The following is a 25482-nucleotide window of genomic DNA, read 5'->3' as shown; positions in this document are numbered from 1 at the left end:
CCAGCTACTATATGAAGACTAAATCATTTAGTTTTTAACTTTTGCAAGAAACCTCTACAAATCCTACGTAAAGCCTCCCCCCACCTTTTTTTTTTTTTTGCTGCAGTAGATTAAAAAAAAAGAGGAATATAAAGACTGCGTTAAGATTATCACGTGACATTTAATAAAACAAATATATTCAAATTTTCAATAGATAACATTTCTTATAAAACTTTATATATAACACATTTACAATGCATGCAGCACCATGTCTTTATAATACTGGTGTTGACAGAATGTAATAGCTCATTTAAGTGCCACATCCAGGGAAATATGTACAATACAGTAATTTACTGCAATAACCGTGGCACGAAGTTCCATAAAAAGAGAAACAAAACAGCTCTGCCATTACCAATGACATGCATTGATCTTCCTAATACTTCTGAAATGTCACTTCCTAACTTCCGACTCCTCGTCTGCTGAAAGGGAATTGATTCAGTCCATCTTGCACTCTTGTATCCCTCTGGGTGTATCACTTTTCCAGGAATCATGTCTACCCTTTCGGCTGATGTGTTTGTGTCAACAACTTTGGCAGGAAATGTCTTAGGTGTCTGTGTGCATGTGTGTGTGCGTGTGTGTCAGCATCTCTTGTGTATGCAAGTGTTTGTCAGTGTCTGTGACTGAGTTGTGGGTTTTGCTGGGCGTGTGAGTGTGCAGGTTTCTCTTTCTGTGTGCGTCCACTCGTTCATGTCAGCGTCTCTGACAGGTGTGTAGGTTCCGGGCTGCAGTCCTGCTGACAGTGTGATCTCGCTCTCCTTTCTCTGGTCGGCAGGCCAGCCCTTCGCCGCAGTCACAACGCTGGAACAGCTCCAAGCCATGGTTGCCTTTCCTGCGGTGGCGCGTACACACCTGGCCCTCTGTCAGAACAGGCTTACAAATGCGAGACCAGAAGTGTCTGGCACAGCAAAGACCCTCGGAGCAGTCTGCAGATCTCAGGCAGGCATCCCCCTCTTGGCCTGGAGATGGGGGGGGGGGAGAGAGAACAAAGTGAAAATATGTTACATGGAACAGACCTCCCTGAAAACTTCCTACTGCTGTTACTTGAACCCAACAGATAAGAGCAGTGATTTTTAACAGCACACTTACCTTTGACAGCATGAGGCTGGTTGCTATGGGCAGTGGGAGGCTTCTTGGCTCGATGCTCCATGGTACTGTTGTGTGTGTGCCAGCCAGTGGTAAGGGCTACATCTGCAACATCTAAGTCATTTGCCTGGCAAACACCTGAAAAGGTAAAAGAGGAAAATAAATAACTGTATTTAGGGTTTGCAATTAACACTACAGAAAAAAGCCCTTAGTTAATTAAGATATAAATAATAAGTAAAAAGTTAAATTTAAAAAAAAAATACAGATACAAGATGACTATAAGAAAACCAAAAGTCATTACTGATTTGAAATGAGCTCACCGTTGCTGCAGCGGTTTCCTGCACAGCACATCGAGTCCCTTGCGCAACGCTTTCGGTTCTTACGGCAGGGTAGGCAGACGCCTCGAGCATCGTTGCAGAATTCCTCACCTCCGCACTCTTCATCATCCGTGCAAACATTTGAGGTCTATATATAATTAAAAACAAAAATATTATTTCAGGAAGTATATTGCTATGATTTCTGTGACAACGTATATAAGCGAATCACTATTGTGGTGCACAGACTTGACTTTTACGCACGGCTGAGGTAATTACCTGCAAGGTGTCTGCCGGTAATTTGTGTCCCATGCTACCAGAAGGTGATGTTCGAGGACTCGGACTGACACTATCGGTATCTTTAACAATCGGGGCGCCAGGCAGGTTTTTGATCGCGTTGGAGTTCGTCAGGACTGTGCCCGCGTAAACGTCCCCAAGGTATCCAAACAGCGTGAGATACACAGCCAAGAAGCCGCGGACTGAAGGCATCTTCATGATTCCTTTCTTAAATTCTCCGGCAAACACACGATAAGAATGTTCCTTTTGTTTTGAGAAGAAGAGTGACAAAGTCCAAAACGGCCTTGAATATAGGAATCCTAAAGTTTCCAGAGAGTTTCGGAACGATGTTTGGAAGTCTCCTGACTCGCAGTCCTGGGATGATCTCTCTTTATACATGTGGACCTGTTTGTCTTCCCGCCCCTCGCTGTGCACTACAAAGGCGGAGGGGTGGAATTTCAAACAGAGACCCACTGTACGGAAATGGCCATCTCTGCTCCCTGCACAGGACAACGTTTCAGTGTTTGTGATGATAATGACCTGCAAAGTCTGTCTGAATACCCATCACACAGTGTCGTACACGGGAAATAACTCCACCACCACCAGTCAGTACTTACTCTATCCAGTCAGTATAAAATAAATAAATAAAAACATAAAAAAAATACAGATGACAAATAATGTTTTCTTTAATATTTTTTTTCGATGTGTTTTAAAAATATTACTCATAAATTCATCACTCTTGCCTCGAGTCCCTCCTCCTTTGATAGATCTCTTATGAACAAGAATTTTATATTTTAAACACATAAATCACACATCGGAAAGAGTTTTTTTTCTCTATTTTATTGATCACTTATTTTAATTTTCGCAATTACTGTGAAGTTATCAAACTAGGCGGGTAGTATATTTTTCAAACTATTATAGGTATAATTTTAGAAAATAAAAACAATGACGTTTTTCTAAATGTGTAGCACATTTGATTTGCTGACTGATTTTGATTTATATCTCTGATAGGACTGTATTTCTGCTGACAACTTACCTGCGCATCTTTGTAGAAGCCGTTTGCTTATTCCAGTTTCTATGACATCCTTTGGCTGCCCTTTGGCTGTGTGAATACAGCGATTGAAGTTACTTAAGTCGATTAACTACTTCATTTGATCCCTCTGATTGCAAAGGTGGCAATTATCCCCCAACGTGTGCTTGATTACACCAGTTGTGGACATCAATGTGTAGGATATGCAGACCATTAAGGGGTGTGAAAACTCTGCCGAATTAATGGACTTCCGTGGAGAGGCCTTTCAGGGTTGACTGGCACTTTGAGATTAAAGGGGACTCTGATCTACCCTGCTCTTTGACCCTTTAGGCTCCACCACTTCTAGAAGGAGAAATGTATTTGAGAATATTCAAATTAAGTCTCAATGTTGTTTTTCCACGTGAATCTGCTGATAACCCCACGTCGCAGTAGACTTGTCTCCGTGTTTGTCTTTAAGTTATTATCTCTCGTCCCTTTCCTGAGAGACATGAGCTCTTCTGATTTATGTATTCACCTTAAACCTTTAGTGACACTGATTTCAAAACTTTTTGCACTGTGTGTGTGAACAGTCAGTTTTCGCTGTGCAAGAAGAGCTCCCTTCAGATGCTGAAGTGCGTGATAAAAAACAAGAACTTAAGCTTCTCCTTGTAGATATGTTAGCACTTGGACGTCATCTGCTGGTCACGGAGCCTTTATCCGAAGTTTGAGTGTGAGAACGTGTCTGCGTATGTAGAAGAATAAGCGATGCGCCATAGACACCTGACAAACACACTAGCACTTTGCGCATTTGAATTGCTGCATATCTTTTGAAGTAGAGCTTTTATCTCCACTTTACTGAATGTCAGTACTGGTAAGGTGAGCTCCTTTGATGCACTTTGATCCCCTTTGATCTCACAGAAGTGTCACCCTGTTGTTATGGCTGAAGCCATTTCCCTGTGCCCCAAACAGATTTGTTGTGCGAACAACACGGAGGCCAGAAAAGCTGAATCATCCGCACTTACCACTAAGTGGATGACATTAAACTCTTGGAGTGATTATTAGATATCTGGGAACTTTAAGCGGTTCACATGAGGCTGATGCACTTGCGTGAAGGGACGTTTTAGTCTTACCATTAGCTCCCCCTTGTGGCAACTACAGCGAACTCTGCACAGCACAAGTTTGAAAGAACACAGCACACACGACTCAAAAGTATTGTTTTTACTCTATAATTTTAAAAATCGTACACGTGGCACTCTGCAAAATAACTTACAGCAGAAAAAGAACAACACAAGGCAAATATCAGGTAACTTTGCAGAAGGCAGTCAATAAAAACTGAAAACCAGTGGTTTGGTAAGATATGACATACATAAGGCTTTGTGAAAACATACCCCCCACCCTCCCCCGACACAGTAAAACACTTATGGTTTAGAATTAAGATTTCTTCTTGTGTTTAGTTCTCCATGATAGATGTATAATATGTATGTTTGGCTTCCTGGGGTGAATGCACATAGGAGAATTTTGCCTTCAGAACTTTCTGCCTAGAAAGGCTTTGCAATACATGTTTAATATCGTCAAAAGGATGAATTTTAACTGTTTCTTCAAGCTTTACCACATAGATTTGCTGCCTAGACACGAGCAAACAATGACCGTAAACTACAACGGATAAGAAAGCTTTTGAAAGGCAAACTTCTCCTGCTAGTGGGGTTAAATGTGACTTGAGCTTTTGAGCCAAACAGTGAAAAGAGAATTTGAATCGTGATGAGATATGATTAATGCTGACATTCTGTCAAAGACTGTCAACAGTGATAAAAATATTTCCATATTTGTATTGGCAAAATGTTCATAACTGCAAATCATTCTTGCCGTCTCTAAAAGCTCAAATTTACTGACTGAAACAAGTGATGGATGGTCTTTCTGAGCCATGATTAATGCTCACTGGTGTTTTGTATCAGGCCAGTAGTGATTGACAAAAGATCACATTAGATATGTGGAGAAAAGCATGTCATTGCAGCTATATCAGGTAGGATAGCTTTTAATCATTTTAAATGCTCCCGTTACATAAATCAAAGGCGTAAGCAGGAAATTTATTTCATATATTTTGTCAGCCATCAAATGACTAGAAATTCTTTGTGGTGATTAATGTATTTATTAGATATAAGAAAGGATGAAAAGCAGCCATCTAAGAGGACACATACGTTTTTGAGGTGTATATGTGTTCATGCAGCATCGAAAAGGTCTTGTGATGTAAATTTTGTATGCCATTGACTTAAGGCACTTACATTCCTTTTGACTTCATGTTCTGATTTTTGGACGCAAGAGGTGACGAGCTGGGCGAGAGATCATGGTGATCAAAGTTGAGATTTCACAAAATATAACCTTATTTATTTAGCTTCCTTTTGCCTCTAGGAGACACGTCAAGATTTCCACACGATTATGTTAAGTCAAGATAGTCTTATGATAATGCAAATGTGGTAAATCTGAGTTCCAAATAAACAGAAGGATGATTTTTTTTTTTTTTCATGGCTGAACTCAAACTGGTGAAACCTGTTTAAAAACCTCGACAATACCACAAGTGATAAATCATCGATCAAGTTCACAAATTTATACAAGTCTCCAATTTTCTCTAAAGAATGCTGTCAAGTACGTTACAAAGTAATCAAGCACAAAAGAAATCACAATACAAAAACAAAGAACCAGTACTGTCATCTCAACATCGCTTATTATAATTTATCAACAGCACCAAAGACATCAAAACCATGTTCACAGTTATGTCAGTACAATACAGGAGAGGACATCCGGTTTGGGTGGATTCAAGAAGTGACTGAAAAACAAACTGAAGACGGATGTAGGCAGAGAAGCATTCGTATGCATGATTTTTTTTTTAAAGCCTATTATAGAACAGAAAAGTGTGACCTCTACTTAAGCTTAAAATGAGCTATAACTGTGGATTTTCTCAGTTAATGGTCTTAAGTGCATAAGGACACATTGCTTCATGGAAATACTAGCTGACATTTCACGTGTGCCGGTGTGTGATTCATTAAAATTTTAAGGAGGGCACTTTAAGAGTCACATCTCTTTCCACTGAATGCACTGTGTTTGTGCTTTTCAAGGTAGATTAATCTCACATAAATTGTACTAAGTATTTGATTTCAGCCCGGTAACGTTCATGTGTGACAATAGATCTCGTAAATTCAAATACTACGTACCATTCATATTGTGTTTTCAATAAGAAGAAAAATCTGTGACATTCAGATTAGTCGTGAGCACTTGGTACCAGTTGTACTTGCCATCTGTAGTGTGTAGATGTCTACAAATCATTACAGATGGCAGAAAGCAGCTGCATGTTGATAACCAGGGACCAACTGCAGTATCATCCTATCCCCTCCCAGAGTCCACCAAATATTTCACTAAATATTGCGGAAAAATGAATCTATAAAAAAAGAAAAACCAATAACCATCCCCTTCCTCTTTTGAGCGGTTGTCAACATATAGTTCCTTTTTCTAGTCGTAGAAGCAAAACTTCGACAAACTTTAAAACATTCATCCATCCACTAAGCATCTCTTCATGATACATGGGAAAACCTGGCTCCGTTATCAGCCTCTGTTGTATTTGTGTGTGTATGTGTGTGTTTGTATCCCTGCACTTTCTTTGCCTTTTAGACCCAAGTGTAAAACAACACCGGAGAAGTGCTACAGCAGTCCCATTATAAATGCTTGATCCAGAGCCACAGTGAAATAAAGGCATATCGGTGACCCAGAGGGTTTGCCATCCAACTATTTATCTTCTTTTCCATATCTTCTCTTTCATTTTTAATGCAGTTTTGTTTTTTACAACACAGCCATGTCCTCCATTAATGACCTCCAAACCATTAAAAGCCAGCAAAAGAAGAGTTTCTTCTGGTTTCAAGAGAAGAGGACTTCAAAAATCAACGTCCCAGCCGGAGTTGTCATCAGGAGGTGGGTCTTCATTGTCCTCTGGGAAGCTGTCAAAATTACTTGTGTCAACTGCTGATGTGACCTGGTAGAAACACAAAATAATCTTTCACATAAAGAATAAGCAACAACTGAGTGGCTATAAAACAAAACAAAACGGGCACAGCGTGCACTTACATTAGGGATAATAGGTGGTGTCAGTGTCCCCTTCTTCAAACCTTCCCAGTTAAAGCCCTCAAACCATCTAAAAGAAAAAATAGCATTACTTCATCATTGTGCAGCGAGCAAATTAATACAAATGTCTGGACTGATTAATGCGTTTTCTCACTTGTGCTTTTGGATGTCTTTGACACCGTTTTTCAAGTTTCCCAGTCTTTCAGAAGGATTATCCCTGAAGTAGAAAAAATAATATATGATTCAGCACGCAGACCACTTAAACGAATTGCTATGTATAAATGTCTACAGGCACAAACACTTACCTGCATAGCTTTTTGATTAGGTTGGCAGCATTTTTGGTAATTTTCTTTGGAAACTCAATCATGTCGATTCCTCTCAAGATGATGTTGTAGGTTTTCATAGGATCAGGGCCAGAGAATGGAGGACTACACAGCAGAGACCAACACATTACTTTGAAGTAAAACGTGCTTAAGTGTGGACAATTATGTAATCAGCTACCATCAAACTGTTCTGTATAAATTGTGCAATGAGCTGACACATTTTAATTTTCACCAGGTGACTCAACATTTCCAAAAAGTTTTGCACGTATATAGCATTACCGCAAAAACTTCATAAACAAGTTTGTTAAGGACAAGCCCGGGCCTGTGAGTACCTGCCAGTTAGGAGCTCAAACATAAGGATTCCTAGAGACCAGTAGTCAGCTGAGATGTCGTGGCCCTTGTTCAGAATGATCTCTGGTGCTACATACTCTGGTGTCCCACAGAAGGTCCACGTTTTCTTCCCAAACCCAATCTTCTTGGCGAAGCCAAAGTCCACCTAAAGAAAACAACGATTTTGTTGTCAGATTGTAGTAATCAGGCAAAGAAAAATTTGACTTAAAATCCTTCTCGTGGTACTTTGGTTCCTATCAGATCATGTTCACTCTTATGCATACTAATGGTGGAATGAAAATGGTGGAAATAGTGGTGTTGGTGGGTTTGCAGCTGAGCTGAGTAGCTGCTGGCTGCTCTGCCAAAAGAGACAAGCTGGTTTCTCCATGATGAGAAAAGGGAATGTTGGCGTACCTCAAAAAACAAAACCTAGCATAGCCTTAGTTATACTTCTCTTCACACTGTGATTACTCTTGTATTTAAAGCCATTGTGTGGCAGTATTCAAAATGATTTTTGACATTTCACATACATCAGAGAAAGATGGCATTTGTCTTTTCTTGCATCATCTCTCAAAAACACACAAACATCCAAGTTAGAGGTTTCTGTGTTTCCATGTTGATCTCTTACCAGTTTGGCATAACCCCTGTGGTCCAATATAAGGTTCTCTGGTTTAAGGTCTCTGTAGATAATGCCTTTGGAATGCAGGTAAGCAAAAGCCTCAACTACACAGGCTGTGTAAAACCTGGTGGTCGAGTCCTCAAATGAACCCCTGTAAACACAGCAGGACAAAAGAAGATGAAAATTGTAACTTACATCAAATAGTAAAATGTGATACACTTCCTATAATGTAGCTATAAAATCACTAGATATGTTGGTCAAAGCGGGACTCAAATATCATTTTACCAGAATTAACTGAACTGCCACACCTTTCTTTGCCATATAATTGTGTGTGTGTGTGTGACATTAATCCTTTATGAGTTTACCGGTCTCTAAGAATGGTCCACAGTTCTCCGCCTAAACATGCTTCCATCAACATGTAGAGGTATTTGCTGTCCTTGAAGGTTCTGTACAGTCTGAAAACACACAGAAGTGTTTGTTATGACAAACTGCTGTAAAATTCATAACCACACAACTATTATTTGGCAGAAAAAAAGCAATGAATTCATCTTCTTAACCAAAAATCCTATAATCTATTTTTACACATGATAATACTGAAATAAAGCAGCCAGGGATTTCCTTTGATATAATTCAGTATTTAAACCGTTTGTTAAAATATACATAAATAATTTTAGTAAACCACAATAAACAGTGTACAGCAAAACACTCCCAAAGTGTTTAATTGGATTCAAGTGAGGGGACAAACCTCTCCAAACCAAGTGTTTTTTAAATTGTCATGTTGCTAAACGTCTCTCGGGCCACGCATCTCAAGCCTGCGAGTTATCTTGTCATTCAGTATTCCAGCACACAAATTAGCATTCATCTCTATTAAAACTTTCGTGAACTGTTTGCATCGCCTTATCAGCGCTCTCCCACCTTCATGTTTTATAGTCAGTACCAGGGTGCTCCTGGCCACAAGCACACCAATGAAGCTGGACCGCAATTGGCATAAATAAATGTATTTCATCCAACTAAAGATTGCCCTGCCAGTGTTTGTCATGCTTCTTTTCATGTTTTAACTGTGCAGTCTTGTGCTACATCATCAGAAAAATGACTTCTGAAACACTGTTTTCCACAGATAATCTCTGTGCCAAGTCAGAAGTACTTAATAGAAAGCAAATTGTGCGTGCCCTCATTATTCAAGGGTGACTATTGAACCATCTGTTATTGGTAGCACAGTTTCCCTAAACCTCCTAACTACTGCTGCAGCTGTGTTTTGTTAGCCTGCTGATGCTTGTATCACCCATCTTTATTCTTGTTCAGGCAGTTCTTTATTATTGTTAAGCCACGCCATATTACATACAAACCAAGCCAAAATGAGAAAGCTGTGATGCTGACAGGCTCTTTTTGTTGCCACGTTCATTATATAAGTCTTAATAGGGAATGTCATTTTTAATAACTCTTACTTTGATCACCAGAATTAAACATTTAGTAAGATAAGCAAACTTTATTGAGCATTTTAAGGAAGCTAATGTTAAGAAGCTACCTAACAATGAAGTCAGAGTGGGCCTCTTGCATGATGAGCTTTTCTGAGCGAATGTGCTCTTGCTGTCTCGTGTCGACGATGTGCCGCTTCTTGAGGATTTTCATGGCAAATGTTTTGTTCTCATCACTCTTGAGCTGAACCTGCAGTGATAGGGAAAGAGAGAGATTCAAATAGCAACGTGTGCAGCTTGTCAGACAAGTCCAGAATATTGATGTTAATGTCACACTGCAGCGCTTCATACCAGCTCAACGCGTCCAAAGCCACCAACCCCCAGAGTGTCGATGATGTTAAAGTCAGCTAGGTTCAGATTGAAGAAAAACGCATTCTCTGCTTCATACCTGTGGGGCCGGGGAAAAGGGGAGGAAAGAACGAAGGGGAACAGGATTAGAGATGAGATGAAGGATGAAAGAAAACATAATCCACTTTCAACAACCTGAGACAAAATATCCGTCTCTCCTTGAGCTCATTTGTTTGCAAATCTTAGAGGATTTAACTCATAGTAATCTATCAAGGATGTTGTTGAGGATGTGGAGAGTATAAATATGAGCACATGAACAGGATGTTTTTGAGTTTAGTCTTCTGGCAAATTACTTTGACCTCTCTTTGATCACAGACTAACTGTCCCCAGCTTGTCCCCATTCTTTATAGGAAAGAACAAAGATGGGACATCCGTCACACAGGCTACTCGCTACTCAGTTGGCTCAGAAGACATGCCTTGGCTCTGCCACTGAACTCCACAACATACCGGTATGCTGGCAGTAGAGATTGTTTCCACGTGTCCACCCCTTATCCCCAGATGCCCCGTGTCTTCTTTGGTTATTGTTTGATCCAGACAGAGTTTCATCAGCTCAGTTTCTGGATCAGTGGGCTTAGGACAGATCCAAGCCTGGATAGGCCTTTCTGGGTCACTCATAACAGACTATCGCCTCGACGTCAGGCCTCTTCTCTCTCAAAAATATTTCAGCTGTATGTTTATATAGACAGCGACTTATCAAAAAACACCTCCACAGAAGACGTGTTTAGATAAGTCAGCAGCCTTCTTTCGCAGAGCTGCAGGGATTAAGATTATTTACAAAAATGTAGGTTAAACACTTTCAGAAAAAACTGTTCCAGGTTTGAATGTAATCCATAAAATGTCAAATTATGTTTGCTTTACGCCATTCTAGCTTATCTGGCTATTCCAAGTGTTACAAAAACCAACCTAACTGTACTTGTTTCAGATCAGTTACACTGGAAACCTTTTCCCTAAGCTACGCAGCAGTGGACACTTTGGTGGCACGTGTTGGCAGGTTACTGAGCACGATGTTTCTCAGAAACACATCAGGTTACCAGGACACTCATGGTTTATTTGTGTATATGTATACACTATTACTATCATGGGAGATTTGCAGGTTATCCTTTCATCTTTTCTCCCCGACCCTGACCTGGATGCAGGCCCAGAAAACACTCCAAATCCTAAAATAAGCGCTGCTTAAGAAAAGGAGATAAGTTACCGAGATTACATGTTTAGTGTGTGTGGTGCAGTATTGTTAACCCTTTAAAGCCTGAAATAGAAAATAATTGCAGTAAAATTACAATTTTTTCAAAATTAAAGAGTTTATTGAACCATCTGACAAATTTGTTAAAAAAATTATTACATTTTAATTTCAGTATATGAATTTTAATTTGTATTGTAGTTGCTTTTTTATCTGGCTTTTTGAAAAATTGCTTAAAAATGTGCAATTTATTTAGATTTTTCAGGTGGGGGGATCACTCTGATGATATAGACGTCTCAAAAACCCACAAAAAACTGCACGCATCAAATATGGCACACTAGGATGTGTCTGGGTTCAGTTAATTAAGGAGCGTTTTGCAAATTCTGTCAAGATATCGAAGGAATAAAAGGATATAATTTTACACTTTAGAATTTTACACTTGCTAAAACGATTGACTAGTAATAGCAACATACAACCAGCAGATGGCAGCGTTGCTTCATTATAAGGAGTCAGTATCAAAGCGCTGACGAACAAAAACTCTGTGCTATTCACAGCCGAAGCACAAAACGAGCCCATTTTCTATTAGATAAGCAATGAAAGAATAAATTTGTCTTCTATTCTCTACAGATGACGAACATTTCTTCAAGCGGGTAACAATAGAAAACCATTAAGCTACTTTGCAATGTAATGAATGATTTTGTCACAGGCAAAACACAATGTCTCAATCAAGGACATACAGTCTCTGTAGGAATCAATGAATGGTGGAGATATTCACTAAGGCAGCGACACACAATACAGTTTTTTCAGATAAGCAGAAAACTACACTCGTCTATCGCTATAACTGAGCCATGATAAGCCGGGAACTGGAATATGATACCAGAGAGAAGATCCAGTGAGACTGAAACCATACATCCACCTTAAATAGATGTCTAAACCATGACCTTGAATAAAAGTGAACACAGAGAGCTTAGCAACATCTGACACAGTTTCCTGGACAGCATATGCATTATGAGGTTGCAATAAGATGTTACTTATAACTGCTAACATGAAAATCCATCACAAGCTCAGCATTACAAAGTGTTCCTATATGCAGGTCAAGTAGCACCCCAGTGGGCGATAATCTGTATCACTGAACGAATGAGGTCATAAAAATGATGCAATCCCCGTGTGTCTAAAGTGTGTGTCAGTATTTGTGTGGGAGTGTGTGTACGATTATCCTCATTTACTTTGCCCCAGTTCTTCTTCATCAGACTGACTCAGGGGAGCAGAAAGAGGAGAAGAAAGCACTTCTGACCTTAAACCAGACTTAAATGTCACTTTTATTTATGGGTGATTCCTGTTTATTGAACATCTACACTCCCAAAAGACACAGGACCCACTGAGTCATAGTGGGTCATATTTTCACATAAATTTTTAGTTATTCAGGGTTTTTTCACCAGAAGGTCCCAAATTGCTGATTAAAGTTAAGTGGAAATAGCTGCTTGAAAGGGCAGTTAGAGGCACAAAGAGTGATGAATAAAACTGGTGCCATCTAAATGACGAATATAATTTTAACAACAAGAAGCAGAAGATTATTTTAGATGATTTTATTCCTTTAAAAATAAAGGGTAAACATAAAGCTTCGGGATATACAGGTAACATAATTTCAGATTTCTCTATAAGACATTTTCTGTTAAGTCTGCATCGCTGGAGAAAATCAGCTTTTTTCTTTTACTTTGTCTTATCTTTAAATTCTCCCCTCGCCGCAGAATACATAAAAGTTTTTATGAATGCAGTAGCAGTGTGCAGAATGTAGCATCTCCTTCTCAGAGAAGCAAGGCCTTGATCAAAAACAATTTGTGCATATACAGTAGCATGTGACAGGGAGCTAGTCTTTGAAGAAAAGACCTGTCAACCCCCGCAGAGACCAGCTATAATTTCCTGTACAGCAACAGCACTACTGAAATATGCTTATCCACTGTGACCAATTAGAGACAGTTTCCATCTCAGAGGGATCCTGACTCAGGCTTTCCTCAACAAGAAGCAAACGTGCTCTGCTGAGTGGGGAGTGCCAGCAAGAGACTACACCGCACGCAGCAGGGAAAGCTGCCTTAATCAGGGTGATGAGACAGATTTGAGAGAGCAGAGAAGGTGAGTGGGTCTAATTTGAGGTAAAGTTCTGGCTCGATGATAAAGTTATAAACATTTGTCATGCAAAAGTACAACTTGTTACTCATTTGCATAAAATCTAACTTGCTTAAGGAATCTTTTAAGCTGTCTGCATGTCGCACTGTGTGACACAGACCTAATTAACTCGGTACCTTATCTAGGTGGATGGATGGATGTAGAATGATAATGTAGAACACTGTAATTCTGTCCTATCTTTTTATTTTGCCACACAAGATGCTGGAACCCTTCATGGTGGGTCATTGTAAAGGCTTGGATTGTAAAACCAAGGCTTCTGCTAATACAACACAACAATATTTTGTTGATCATCATTTCATGCTGACAGCCACTGGATATTACGCTATCATATTATCATAGATCTACCGGCAGGCCAAACAATCATCAGTGGAGCCATAAAGTAGATCTGGCCAGGACCGAAAGCCAGAGGTAAGGCACTATACGCCCCCTGTTATACCCAGTGTTGGGAAGGTTACTTTCAAAATGTATTCCATTACAGAATACAGAATACATGCCCCAAAATGTATTCTGTAACGTATTCCGTTACGTTACTCAATGAGAGTAACGTATTCTGAATACTTTGGATTACTTAATATATTATCATGCTGTTTACAACTACATGAATGTACTATTGCTGTGATTTATTACTGTTACTGAAGGTCCGCGGCTCCGAACCGTAGTAAAGGGACCTCTGGCTAATACGGTGGGTTCTGTGTCGGGCTAGTAGCTGAAAACTAGCTTTACTTTGTTGTCTGGGTCAACTTTGCCAGCGAGAGACAGAGAGAGGCGTTGAAAGGCTGCTCCAACGGAACTTATTGTTTTTGGAGGAAAACACGAACACAGCGTACAGTCGAGTCTTACTTACAACTGGGCTCGTCAGGCACTCTTCTTGGCTGCAGTGGTTATTATTATATTTACATGCTTCCAGCTCCCGCTTTTGCTTGATGACAGCTCGTACTTTTCCTTTTTCTCCTCGCTCACAGACACATAACGTGTATGGCAGTCCATTCTCCCTGCAGCACGGACTACACTGCCTATGATGCTACATTCTTTAGAGCTATACCTGTAGCATTCTGCCTATTAGCTTGGCACAACAACAACAGGCGCTCTCTTACCCAGGAAACACGCAGAGAGAGAGCGTCACCCTGTAACCATGGCAACCGTAACGCTGCCGCCTGGAACAACAGAACGTAGCTGTCAAACAAAACCCAAACAGTCCTGACCCGCCACAATATGAAACAGGGAAGTACCGCCGTGTAATCCATTTATTTCAACAAAGTAACTGTATTCTAAATACCACCTTTTTAAACGGTAACTGTAACGGAATACAGTTACTCATATTTTGTATTTTAAATACGTAACGGCGGTACATGTATTCCGTTACTCCCCAACACTGGTTATACCCATCGGTTTCGTGTTGCCTCTTTCCAACCCTGGTGGTATGTTTTGCTCTTGACTGCTCTGCTGACGACATGCCACTGACTTGCAAATGATCACTGGCACTCTCAGCTAGAAATCCACAGCACCGGGCAGACGTCTAGTCTGTTTTGTCACCCTCTTGTTCTCTCTGTCTCTCTAAATCTATCTACATATGGGATAAGCTGTTCCTGCTCCCTGGCTCCCTGTAAACTGTCATTACTGGGTTCTTGTTTCTACTCACCTTGACTCTCAACATAGCGCTGAATCAGTGGGGTATCAGATTATGCCAAGAGATGGCTAAAAGAACCTCTAAATTCCCACCTCAATGCCAAAGTGCCTTCTATAGAGCTTCTATAGAGCTCTTATTCCCATAGTGAAGATAAAGTGCATATTAATTCCTCCAGAAATAGAGGTGAAGGTTATAGCGCATGCTTTCTGTTTCCCACAGAGTGTTGCATTATTATATAACAGAAGTAACAGCATGAAGCATTAACAGCTGGCCTGCATGTCTCTTTGCAAAACACTGCAGGCGCTAGGCAGTCACATTGAGTATAAATGATTTTTTCTTTGTCTTACTTGGCTTTGGCATCAGCATCCTCATGGCCTTTGCTGGATACATCCTCCAAACTCCCAATCAGGTGCTTGAATGAACTGAAACACAGACAGTAACAGTTAAAACAGCACCTGGTGAAGAATTTTTGACACTGTTTTGCTTGAAAATCTACAGACAATGCAGGTCTAAGTAACAGAGCATAAGTGTAAGGAACAAAGATACATATATTCGGATTCATTCTATGAGAATATATACGAATCTGTTACTGTTAGCTTATGTTACAGGGAACAAAGCACCTTATATCTGTATAAGAAGCTGGCACACAGTATGACCAATCTGCCATACACACTCCCAGTTAGTATTAAATATTCATCAGTCTGCTTTTAGAGACAAGCCTCTAAAAATCGCAGACGAGGAGACAGATGAGAAGACACAGCTACCCCAAAGAGGTGTAAAACAGTGTGATAGCAGATGGTGGGTGAGAGAGATTTTTGAGACAAAAGTAGACGCTTTGCATGACTATTTAGCGAATAAATTAAAAATTTAAAACCCACTGTGTTGAGTGATAAAGAAATCATTGGATATTATGCAAGGTAAAACTCCTCCCATGACAATATTTTATATCTTTTTCAGTACTAAATAAATCCGTTAAGTGATTTAGGTGATAGAAGCAGAGCAACAACATATTTTTATTCCTCTGTATTTCTACTTATGATAAGAAGAAAAGTGGAAATTCTGAAAGTAAAAGAATAAGTTAGAGTATATTAGATGGATCTACAGAACAATAAGCTTCACAGCATAATAACTTGCTGAAATAAAATCCTCCAAATTTCTTGAGAGATTTGGAACATGAAAAATAACTCCCATGTCTCGGCTCATTTCTCCCTGAAGTATGGGTTTCTATGCAAAATAAAGATTCCAAACATCCTGGAAGAACGACTAGCTGACACTTTTCAAGCAGGGCTCATCAAGCTGTCAGCTAGAAGATGCACTGCATCTGGTGTTTTCTCCTGTTGAGACCATAATGCCTGCTAGCTAGGGCTGTTTCTGAGCTGAGCTTTTCTCTAAATTTTTTGCTGCTTACAGTGTCTATTGGACTGAGCCAGTAAATCCCTGCTGCTTCTTTTTTTATTCTCTCTCGCTTTCCCACGGCTCCTGTAATTATCCTTATTTTACCTCTTAGCGTGCACACTGTTTGTTTTTTAAGCGTCACACATGCACGGCTATCAACAAAATAAACAGAAGGGCACAGAATACCAAAAGATTCAAAAACAAATATTCTGCACCAAAACCAGCCTGATTGAGGGACACAAACACACACACTGAACCACTTTTGTGGGCTGAGGCAGCATTAGCTGCTTGCATGAAAAGCAGCAGTAATCACCTGCACTGGATGACTCACTCACTATCCCCTCTGCTAGCTTTGAGGATGGCCCATTTGTGCCTGCTGTGTTCCCTAAGGCAACAGGGAGCCCCTTGGAAAGCTGATACCATTTCCTCTCCCCACACAGCCTGTCTCTTTTTAATGCAAGAGACAGCGATGCTACTAGACAGGCTGTTTCCTTACAAAGTAAGCGGGTATGAACTTTTTCAGATATACAACAGCTTAATGTTACTATTAAACATTATAAACACAGTAATTAAATGTCAAATTGCATTATTGCAACTGGGGGGAAATAGCAAATGTTTGAGCTCAGACAAACATAGTTGTGCTCTGGGGTGATGTGGTAAAAATCAGTGGAGAAAATAGCAGCTGTTAGTCATTCCTGCATCTAGCATATATTTAAATTCTTGGATTCTGGACACTTTACACCTGATTTTCCAGCATAACTGAACAAAGCAAATGCAAATAAGTTAATTTCTTTGTTCTGTGTGTGGAAAATATTTACATGACAATCAAGCTGAGCCCTGAACATAGAAACTGAACAGGCTTAGATGATGGCGTGATTACATTTTTGTAACTTTGATCATCTCTAAAATTTAATGTAGAGCAGAACTATTTAACATCGGCTGACATGCAGTGCCTGTAGTGACTAAAATCATACATGAGAAAGGAAGACTCATGAAGTTAGCAATCTTAAGCAATAACATTTGTATTACAGAATACAAATGCTTGCATTATGTAACACCAGCTAACATAAACTGGTCATACCAAACCAAATATGGCTGCAACAGCACACCCTCTGAATATATTAAAGTTTGTAAATGTATAATTTAATGTTTGTCGTTTAAATCCACATTTTAAGCTCTAAAGTATAAAAGAGATACCAATTAGGCTGAATCATGACCTAGTATAGGACCTTTTTACACATTTATTGAATTTGTTGAATTTTGGAAAGCCTTGATGTTTTGAGCCAAACACCAACTAAATGTGCCGTGGCCACTTGTAAAGGTGGATACGCCAATTAACTTGAGTCATGACCCAATACAGGACCTCTTTCTCAAATTTATTGAATTTGTGTCTAATGCACCAGAAACACAACCATAAATGCTGATGACGATGTCAGCCACTTACGGTTACGTCATTGGCTCTGCAAAGATTCATTGCAATCTAAAGTCTAAATCAAGCGTACGTCTGCCGTGGTCACTCACAAATGAGGAGAAGTGGCCTCAGATTGATGTTTCAGCAAAATCAAAATTTGTAGGTTTGTTTCATTGCTGCTTGTGAAAGACATTTATTCAATGTAAAACTTGAAACATCCATTTTTTTTATGAGTACTAGTAGTAGTAGTATGAGTTTTATGAGTAAATGAGTACAGACGGTGTAGAAAAGTCACTAGTTCCCTTGAGGATTGATTTTATTGATACTCACTCTCGATCGATGACTAGACAGGTGACTGCGCCCGCAGCAATGACACTGGCCGTCCTGATGTCCTCCCTGGGGAAAATGAACACACAACACAATCAGGCACAACTGCAAAACTAAAACTTTGATCAAATCATAAAAAAGTGTGTTGCCGTTATAAAATAATATTTTCATTCATTTTAAAGACCATATCATGGAGGTGATTGAAATCTGTCATATCACTTCATATGCGAACTTGACACATATTAAAAATACATTAAATTCACTCTCAGGCAACACATCACTGCAGAATTTGCATTACTCTTTATCATATTTGACATCAAGCTCATCTTCCTCTGATGACAGTCCTTCTTCGGATGAGTCACCCCAGTCGCATGAATCCTCTGAGTCCGTATCCCAAGACTCCATCCTTGACTGTGAAAATTCTTTTCCACACAGAGCCCCACAGGGATTAGCTCTAAATCTGAACCAGTGCACTGCCCAGGGCACCCCCCTAACAAAGGACACCTGTGTAGTAATTCTGTATAAGTTTCCAATCTGAGGATAGTGTTATCCACTTCAGTACAAACTAAAAAATGTAAAACAGATGAAAAATTCTTCGGGTGGTTTCCCATAAGCAGATTATTTCAAACTGTATCCTTTAAAAAAAGTAATAAAATAAAATAGAAAGAAGATTTGGTTATACGATTGTTATAATATCCCAGAAGGGAGCAAATCAAAAGCTAAAACGGTCTACTTTCTAGATGTAAAAAGAATCGATTCATTTTAGCTGGGGCACTAACAGAAGCTAGCCTTGGACAAACACTGTCTGTGCCTGGTCTGAACTCAAAGACATATGGCAACCTATTTCAATGAAGTGAGGTGACAATTCCTCCTCGTGCCATGTGAACTCCCTCTGCTGCCTTCCCTCATCCAAACACACACATCCACAACCCCCCTCGCCCAACACACATGCTCACGCACATGTTCACACACACTCTGCCTCCCTCTTGCTGCTGACCCATCTGAATAAAGGTCACAGCTGGTGAAGAACAAAAAAACACTGAAAGGTGAGGACTACAGAGGATAAGGGAGGCTAGGGATATATTAACAGATGAGAACTGAGGCTCTCAAGCTAGCTGTGTTACAGAATTTCATTCACCTCTGATAAGCTCCAAGTACCTCCATCCATGCTCTTAATGCAATACCCTGGCCAAGACTTCTCCACCTGTTCTCCTGCTTGCCCCCAACACTTTTCAAAACAATTGACATAGACATACTTGCAGTATTAGCAAGCTGTTTAATGGGTAAAAGAAGAGTGGTCTGTGACTCAAACCACCAATGATTTAAAAACCTTGAAAGTGTAATTATTTTCTTCTTCTTCTTCTGTCTGCTCCCTTTAAGGGGTCACCACAGTGGATCACCTGCCACCTCACCCTATCCCTAGCATCCTCTTCTATTACACCAACCCTCTGCCTGTCCTCCTTCATCACATCCATGAATTTCCTGTTTTCTTCCTGCTTGGCACCTCCATATTCAACAAACTTTGTCCATTATATCCAACTTTGTCTTTAAAACATTTGATCTTTCTGTCATAGTGCTACAAAGATTGATGCTAATATTAAACATGACCAAAGTTTCAAATAATGAGGTCAGCGTCTGTGCAAGTAGTCCCTGTGAGCAAGCTCCAGCTTCAAACTTGTCTAAACACAGTTTCTGAACATGTATCCTTAGTATGGCTTTCTCAGTGCTCACTGCTCTACCTTAGAACACAAAAGCCCCACCCACCTAGTGTTCAAACCTTCTGTTTGAGAAGACGAGCCAATCACAAGCAGTTTAACAAGAGCATGAGCAAAAATGAAGAGAAACCTGAGTGGATGAAGTCACGGTAAGATAAATGAGGTCAACTCATTAGAATTACACACAATTTAGCAGTTATAACGAGCAACAGTACACAATGTATTACAAAGGCTTGTCTCATAAAAGGAAGTGTACAATGTATGCGTCATTCACTAACCATGGTGATACAACGAAACAACAACGCCACGGGCTATATTAAAAAAAGTGTTTATGTAAGCATGAATCATCCTTCAGAGACCTCAAGGGTTTCATATTGGACGAAGCATTTTACACCTGTCCCCTGCTGCTCGACTGTAGCTGAGGAAAACAACTTTGTGCGCCATGGCAGTGATACTGGCAATGTTCTATTTGAAACACAATCCCTAAACAATATCTGTCAGTGTGATTCACACTGCTGAGCCTAAGCTGAGCCTAAGCCAAAGATGGCTCAGTACTTGTTAATTGTGGCACAAGAAGAAATGCACTGGAAAGCAGCCACACACACACATTTCCACAAGTAGTGTCACACTAAAAGCAGCTGCATGCTGTGTCTGGAATGTCCTTTAGACTTACACGGGAGCCTGTGGTGTTGATTTCCAGTAGACAGTTGAAATGAACATGGTAATTGGACAGTGATCTGGTGTCCTGGGAAAGGGGTTATGAAAATAATTTATGGTTGGAGGCAGGGAGTGGGGCAGTAGCTATGGGCAGGGTGGGGGAGAATAAAAGCCAGGTTAAGACTGGGTCAAGAATTAGAGGTGACTGTGGAGGATGCAGGCACTGGTTTGTGCTTAACCCTGGAACGCCAAATGTTCCAAGTAAGACCTCTACAACATCAGTGTGTGTGTTTCTTTTAGTGAAAAACCTGAATAAATGTTTAAACAATAAATTGCACAAAAATGCATGTAGTAAAAATGATTTAAATTAAAAGTCATACATGCAGAATAAAATTTAATGCCTTCTCTAAAAGAAAAAAAACACTGTCAGAGTGTTCAATAAACACTCCAGATTCATAAAATGAGAATTTTCTGACAGTTATTTAATGGTTCAGGCTTTGCAGGGTTCATTTCTGTGGCTGAGATATTTTTTGAGATATATTTATATATATCTATTTTAATTCAATTCAATTTTATTTTATTTATACAGCGCCAAATCACAACAACAGTCGCCTCAAGGCGCTTTATATTGTGCGGTCGATCCTACAATAATAGGTACAGAGAAAAACCCAACAATCATATGGCCCCCTATGAGCAAGCACTTTGGCGACATATTTTAAACTATATATATGTGTATATATGTGTATATAGTTAAAAAGTAGATTTTATTCAAATAATAAAAAGTGTCACTGAGATTAAAGTAGCAACTTCTTTTGCAGAAGAGTCAGGCAGAACAAGTGGCAGGCCATTTTAACTAAATACAGCATCTATTTATCCACATACCTCTAATCTGGGGAGAGCAATCTAAGCAGAGATGCCTAGACCTCCCTCTCCCCTGCCACCACCTCCAGTTTTTCAGGGGTGTTCCCTGGCGGGTGTGGTCCTGGGGCTTTGACATGCATGAAACACATCACCTTGGAGGCATCCAGGAGGCATCCCAGTCAGGTGCCTAAACCACTTCAGTTGGTTCTTTTGATGTGATAAGTGTCTCTACCCGAAAGATCAAGCTTGTCACCCTGGAGCAAGTTCCAAAGGGTGTCTGCCAATTATATTGTTAAATCTTATTCTTTTGGTCACCTCCTGCAGTCCATAGCCATAAGTGAGGGGAGGAACATGGATTGATAAATAAATTGTCAGCCTTTCCTTTGCGCTCAGCTCCCTCTTTACCACTACAGCTGTCTGTACCGATTTAAATTAAAAAGAGACGCAAAGTGGTCAGACAGAACATTGTGAATAAATCGAAACATATACATATGAATGTGTCTGCTTCCAAATCAACAACAAATACTGGGCAGAACAAATGCCTGGTTGTATGCCTGGTGTCTCTTTTGATGACTTAAAAGTGCTAAATTTAACCTGGATTAAGAAAAAGTTGTAAGTCACTTGCATCTTGAAACATAGTGTGTATGAAACTCCAAAAGCAATTTTCATTATTCGACACTAAATGAGTCCCAGAGTATTTGTGCAGCTACAGTACTTCCCATTAAGTACAAATTGTATAACAAAGACTATACCCACTTTCAATGCATGCTACAACTTTTTTTTTTTTAATATTCATGAATATATTTTCCTAGTATTCCAGGACGCATGAATTGTCTCCTGAAGTTATATTTCAGTCATGGGCTACAGTATTCTGTTAAAAAAAAAACACGGACCACATACCCCATGTTTGATTATTTTATCAAAGATAATGTGGGAAGTCTCAGATGTCTGAGCTTGCCATAAACACACACAGAGCTTGTGTTTCTCATACAGAGCATTTATTTTTGAGGCCTGTGGAAAAATAAACCTTTTGTGGTTGGCCTTCTATTTATTATTTCACACTGTCAAATCTCTGCTTGGACACACAGTTGGCACATCAGTCTGCCAGACTGCCACATTCTTAAATATTTAGTCATTTCGTTGTCAGTGCAGTGCAGTGCTGTGCAGGGCTCCAGCAGCATCTGAGTGCTTCCTTACCTACACCCAGAACAAAATCTGTGGCCTGTGGGGAAAAACAAAAGGAGATTTTTTTTCTTCATATCTGCACTGCTACACAACAAAGGGATTTTTCCCCCTAAAATAGTGATTTAGAAATAAAAGCAACATGGGATTTGCTTTGATAAAGTGCTTCTGAAGCAGCAGCTACAAAAAAAGTATATAGTATAGTTACCAAAATGTGAAATATTTGAGAGAATGTAGACAAAGCAATGTAAAATATTCAGAATTGTAGTTAATACTAAATGAATGATAGAAGCTAAAGCGGTGACTCAGGGGAAATCTATTAATAGAATGAGGGTATGGCTTGGAGTGAAGGGAAAGTGATGATTTTGTGCAATAGTGGCAACATATCCACACTATTACAAACTCTCACAGTGAATTATCAGAGCGCTATTGTTGGTCCGAAGGTGTTCTGACACCGATACCAATCAAACTTCTCTCAGTTACATCAGACTTCTTTTTTTAAAATAGCACCTTCAGCTGGAACATTCCCACAAACATACCCACACAAAATACACTCAGGAGTTGGAGGTCAGGTCACACATTGTCTATGCAGGTGATGGTCCAACTCCTCCAATGAAAGTTAACACATCACAGTGACATGAGGAATGTGATATCAGATATGTTCTCCTTAAGTACAAACAACATATCACCCTCGAAGTGCGTCTCTTCCCGGAACATACATCACTGGGAAGAGGTACATATATACTGTAGTCATTCAGGGCCTATAGATGTGCAAGCCCCTTAGAGAGTAATCGGATATTTCTTCCACTGCCTTAACGTATACACATCTCACGCCAGTACTCACACAAGCTCTCGCAAACCATTATAGCAGGCAGGGGAACTGACTTTGATTTGTAAATATGTTGTTCTCACAGATCAAAGGCAACGTCGTCAGATGGACAGAGTAGCCTTTGAGTATAGGCTATTGAGTTTCATGAGCAAGGACATGCACAGTTAACTCCTAATTAGAAAGATTTGAAAGCCCAGCAGAAGAGCCCTCTGATCAAAAGCCTAGTTCCAAGATGGCCAGCATCTCCATCATTTCAATTTGCGAGACACCCTTGACCATCAAAGGTATAGTCAAATTAGCTTCTCCAGCTCAAGACACTCTAAGACAAAAGGTGTTTATAACAAGAGACAGTGAGCCAGAGATAGCAGTTTGTTGAACAAAAGTGTTTCTCTTGATTAAACAAAGCACAAGATGCTCTTAAGCATGCTTTGAAGAGCTTTTAAAACTGCACATTTCAAAGTATATTGTGATAACCACTGACTATTTATCCTGCTGTATAGTCCATGTGCAAAACCCTCACTCCCAACAAATGAGTGATATGAGTAATGAATCATGGATAATATTAATGCTAAGCACATGCTGCACTTCAATTAAATCCTGTTAAATTAATTTAAAGTTACATCAACAGTCACCTCAAGGTGCTTTATATTGTAAAATAAAGACCCTATAATAATAGAGAGAAAACCCCAACAATCAGACAGCTCCCTATGAGCAAGCACTTGGTGACAGTGGGAAGGGAAAACTTCCTTTTAAAAGGAAAAACTCTCCAACAGAACCAGGATCAGGCGAGCGCAGCCATTGACTGCGACTGTTTGGGGGTGAGGTGAGGAGACGGGACAAAAGAGACACTGTGCCAGAGACCCAGAGATTAAAAATAACTAATTATTAAATGGTGTGTGTAAAGTGGTGTGTAAGCACACCAAGAGAGAAAATCATCAGGGTGATTAAACTTTTTTTTCCCATTAAATCATTTTAGCAGCACTTAAAAGAAATCGACGAATTCCTCAAAATCAGAATAGCTGCTACATTCATGATGCGTTAGAGCTTTGTGTTTGATTCTTACTCAACAAACAGCACATTTAGTTTTAATACATATGCGTAAAACATTAAAAAAATGTCTACTTCAAAACAACAACAGACGTGTCCCTCCCCTAAGAAATCAAGCTTTCCATGCCTAACATGTCCCACATGCATTTTAATGCTCCGTCATCTTTTATCTTTTAGTCATTAGCTTTTACATTTAGGGAAAGCCCAACCATCTGTGCAATTCAAGCTGCTGTCTGAACATCATCCAGCAGCTAGTGTTCTCAAAGTGCAGCCTGGAGGCCAGTGACAACCCTTGTTAAGTTGTTATGTGTCTAAAAGAAAAGACTTTTCATTTAAATTTAACTTTACATTAATTTATCCACAGGTCATGTGATACTTTGATAAAGCACAGGATCAAGGCATCTTCAATTTTAACTCCTCTGTTATAGCCACGATAGAAACAAATGACAAATGTGTGCAGTCAGGAAAACATAACAGTTACTTCATGGTTTTGAGCCCCCCCTCCTCTTTATATGTTGGCACACCATCAAAACTCATCAAACCTGATTGAAATTATTTCTTTTAATAATAAACATTATATTTATTGTTTTGACATAAACGGAAATCTCTTTTCCACAGCACTCTGCTTTGATTCGGTCTGTGTTTTCAAGTGCTGTGAAGATGTCTGAGCGCTGATTTTTATGTGGCTTTCACATTCAGCAGCCACAAGATGGCGACATCTTCATTATTTTTCTAACACTGCTGTCTAAGTATGGACACACTCAAATGTGCATGCATGAGTGCATATCTTCTCTGTTTGTACCTGACCCTCATAGACAAAATACACTTCAGACTATTTTCCATCTCTTCACTCCCTGACGTTAAATAATCCATTGTCCATGGAGAGGTCTGACAAGGAAGAGCAAACAGCAGGGTAAAAACATCACTTCAGCACAACGGTCTTGACGCCAGGTTTATAAAATACTGTTATAACATCTGAGTGTCTACAGTGAAAGTATTTGAGCACTTTGAGCAAACCAAATGTTAGAAACAGACATGGATCATTTTTAAATATAGTTACTTAAAACTGACCTGTGGGACATCTTCACAGCTAGAATCCACACTGCTGGTTCAGACTTATAACATATAAAGTAGTGTATTGTTAGAA

General features: G+C 39.7%; 2 protein-coding genes across 3 annotated transcripts in view; both read right to left on the bottom strand.

The window, feature by feature from the left end:
* Positions 1–301: 301 nt before the first annotated feature.
* LOC102794748 (dickkopf-related protein 1-like) lies at positions 302–2111 on the bottom strand. Its single transcript, XM_006783767.3, has 4 exons — positions 1716–2111; positions 1443–1587; positions 1126–1260; positions 302–995 (listed from the first exon to the last, which is right to left on the bottom strand). The coding sequence occupies exons 1-4, from the start codon at positions 2109–2111 to the stop codon at positions 730–732; spliced, it is 942 nt and encodes a 313-aa protein (XP_006783830.2). The 3' UTR covers positions 302–729.
* Positions 2112–3952: 1841 nt separating this feature from the next.
* The window catches only part of LOC102794295 (cGMP-dependent protein kinase 1), a 99313-nt gene continuing 77783 nt past the window's right edge, over positions 3953–25482 (bottom strand). For both annotated transcript variants that reach the window (XM_006783766.3, XM_006783765.3), the window contains exons 8-18: positions 18048–18113; positions 15259–15333; positions 9867–9963; positions 9626–9765; positions 8466–8555; positions 8110–8251; positions 7484–7647; positions 7134–7256; positions 6983–7045; positions 6832–6898; positions 3953–6739 (exon numbers count right to left, since the gene is read on the bottom strand). In XM_006783766.3, coding sequence (XP_006783829.1) covers positions 6641–6739; positions 6832–6898; positions 6983–7045; positions 7134–7256; positions 7484–7647; positions 8110–8251; positions 8466–8555; positions 9626–9765; positions 9867–9963; positions 15259–15333; positions 18048–18113 — 1126 coding nt within the window. In that variant the 3' untranslated portion in view covers positions 3953–6640. The remainder of the gene's footprint in view (positions 6740–6831; positions 6899–6982; positions 7046–7133; positions 7257–7483; positions 7648–8109; positions 8252–8465; positions 8556–9625; positions 9766–9866; positions 9964–15258; positions 15334–18047; positions 18114–25482) is intronic.

This window comes from Neolamprologus brichardi, chromosome 13 (genome assembly GCF_056152115.1).
Source record: "Neolamprologus brichardi isolate AB-2024 chromosome 13, ASM5615211v1, whole genome shotgun sequence".
In the NCBI taxonomy this organism is placed as follows: domain Eukaryota; kingdom Metazoa; phylum Chordata; class Actinopteri; order Cichliformes; family Cichlidae; genus Neolamprologus; species Neolamprologus brichardi.
The sequence above is the reverse complement of the archived record's forward strand: the minus strand, read 5'-3'. Positions and strand labels throughout refer to the sequence as shown.

Excerpts from the sequence above, each read along its gene's own strand:
- LOC102794748 (XM_006783767.3), bottom strand. The coding sequence starts at position 2,111 with ATGTATAAAGAGAGATCATCCCAGGACTGCGAGTCAGGAGACTTCCAA. Across the intron at positions 1,261-1,442 it reads AGGAAACCGCTGCAGCAACG|GTGTTTGCCAGGCAAATGAC; the intron begins GTGAGCTCATTT and ends TTACCTTTTCAG. Across the intron at positions 996-1,125 it reads CCAGCCTCATGCTGTCAAAG|GCCAAGAGGGGGATGCCTGC; the intron begins GTAAGTGTGCTG and ends CCCCATCTCCAG.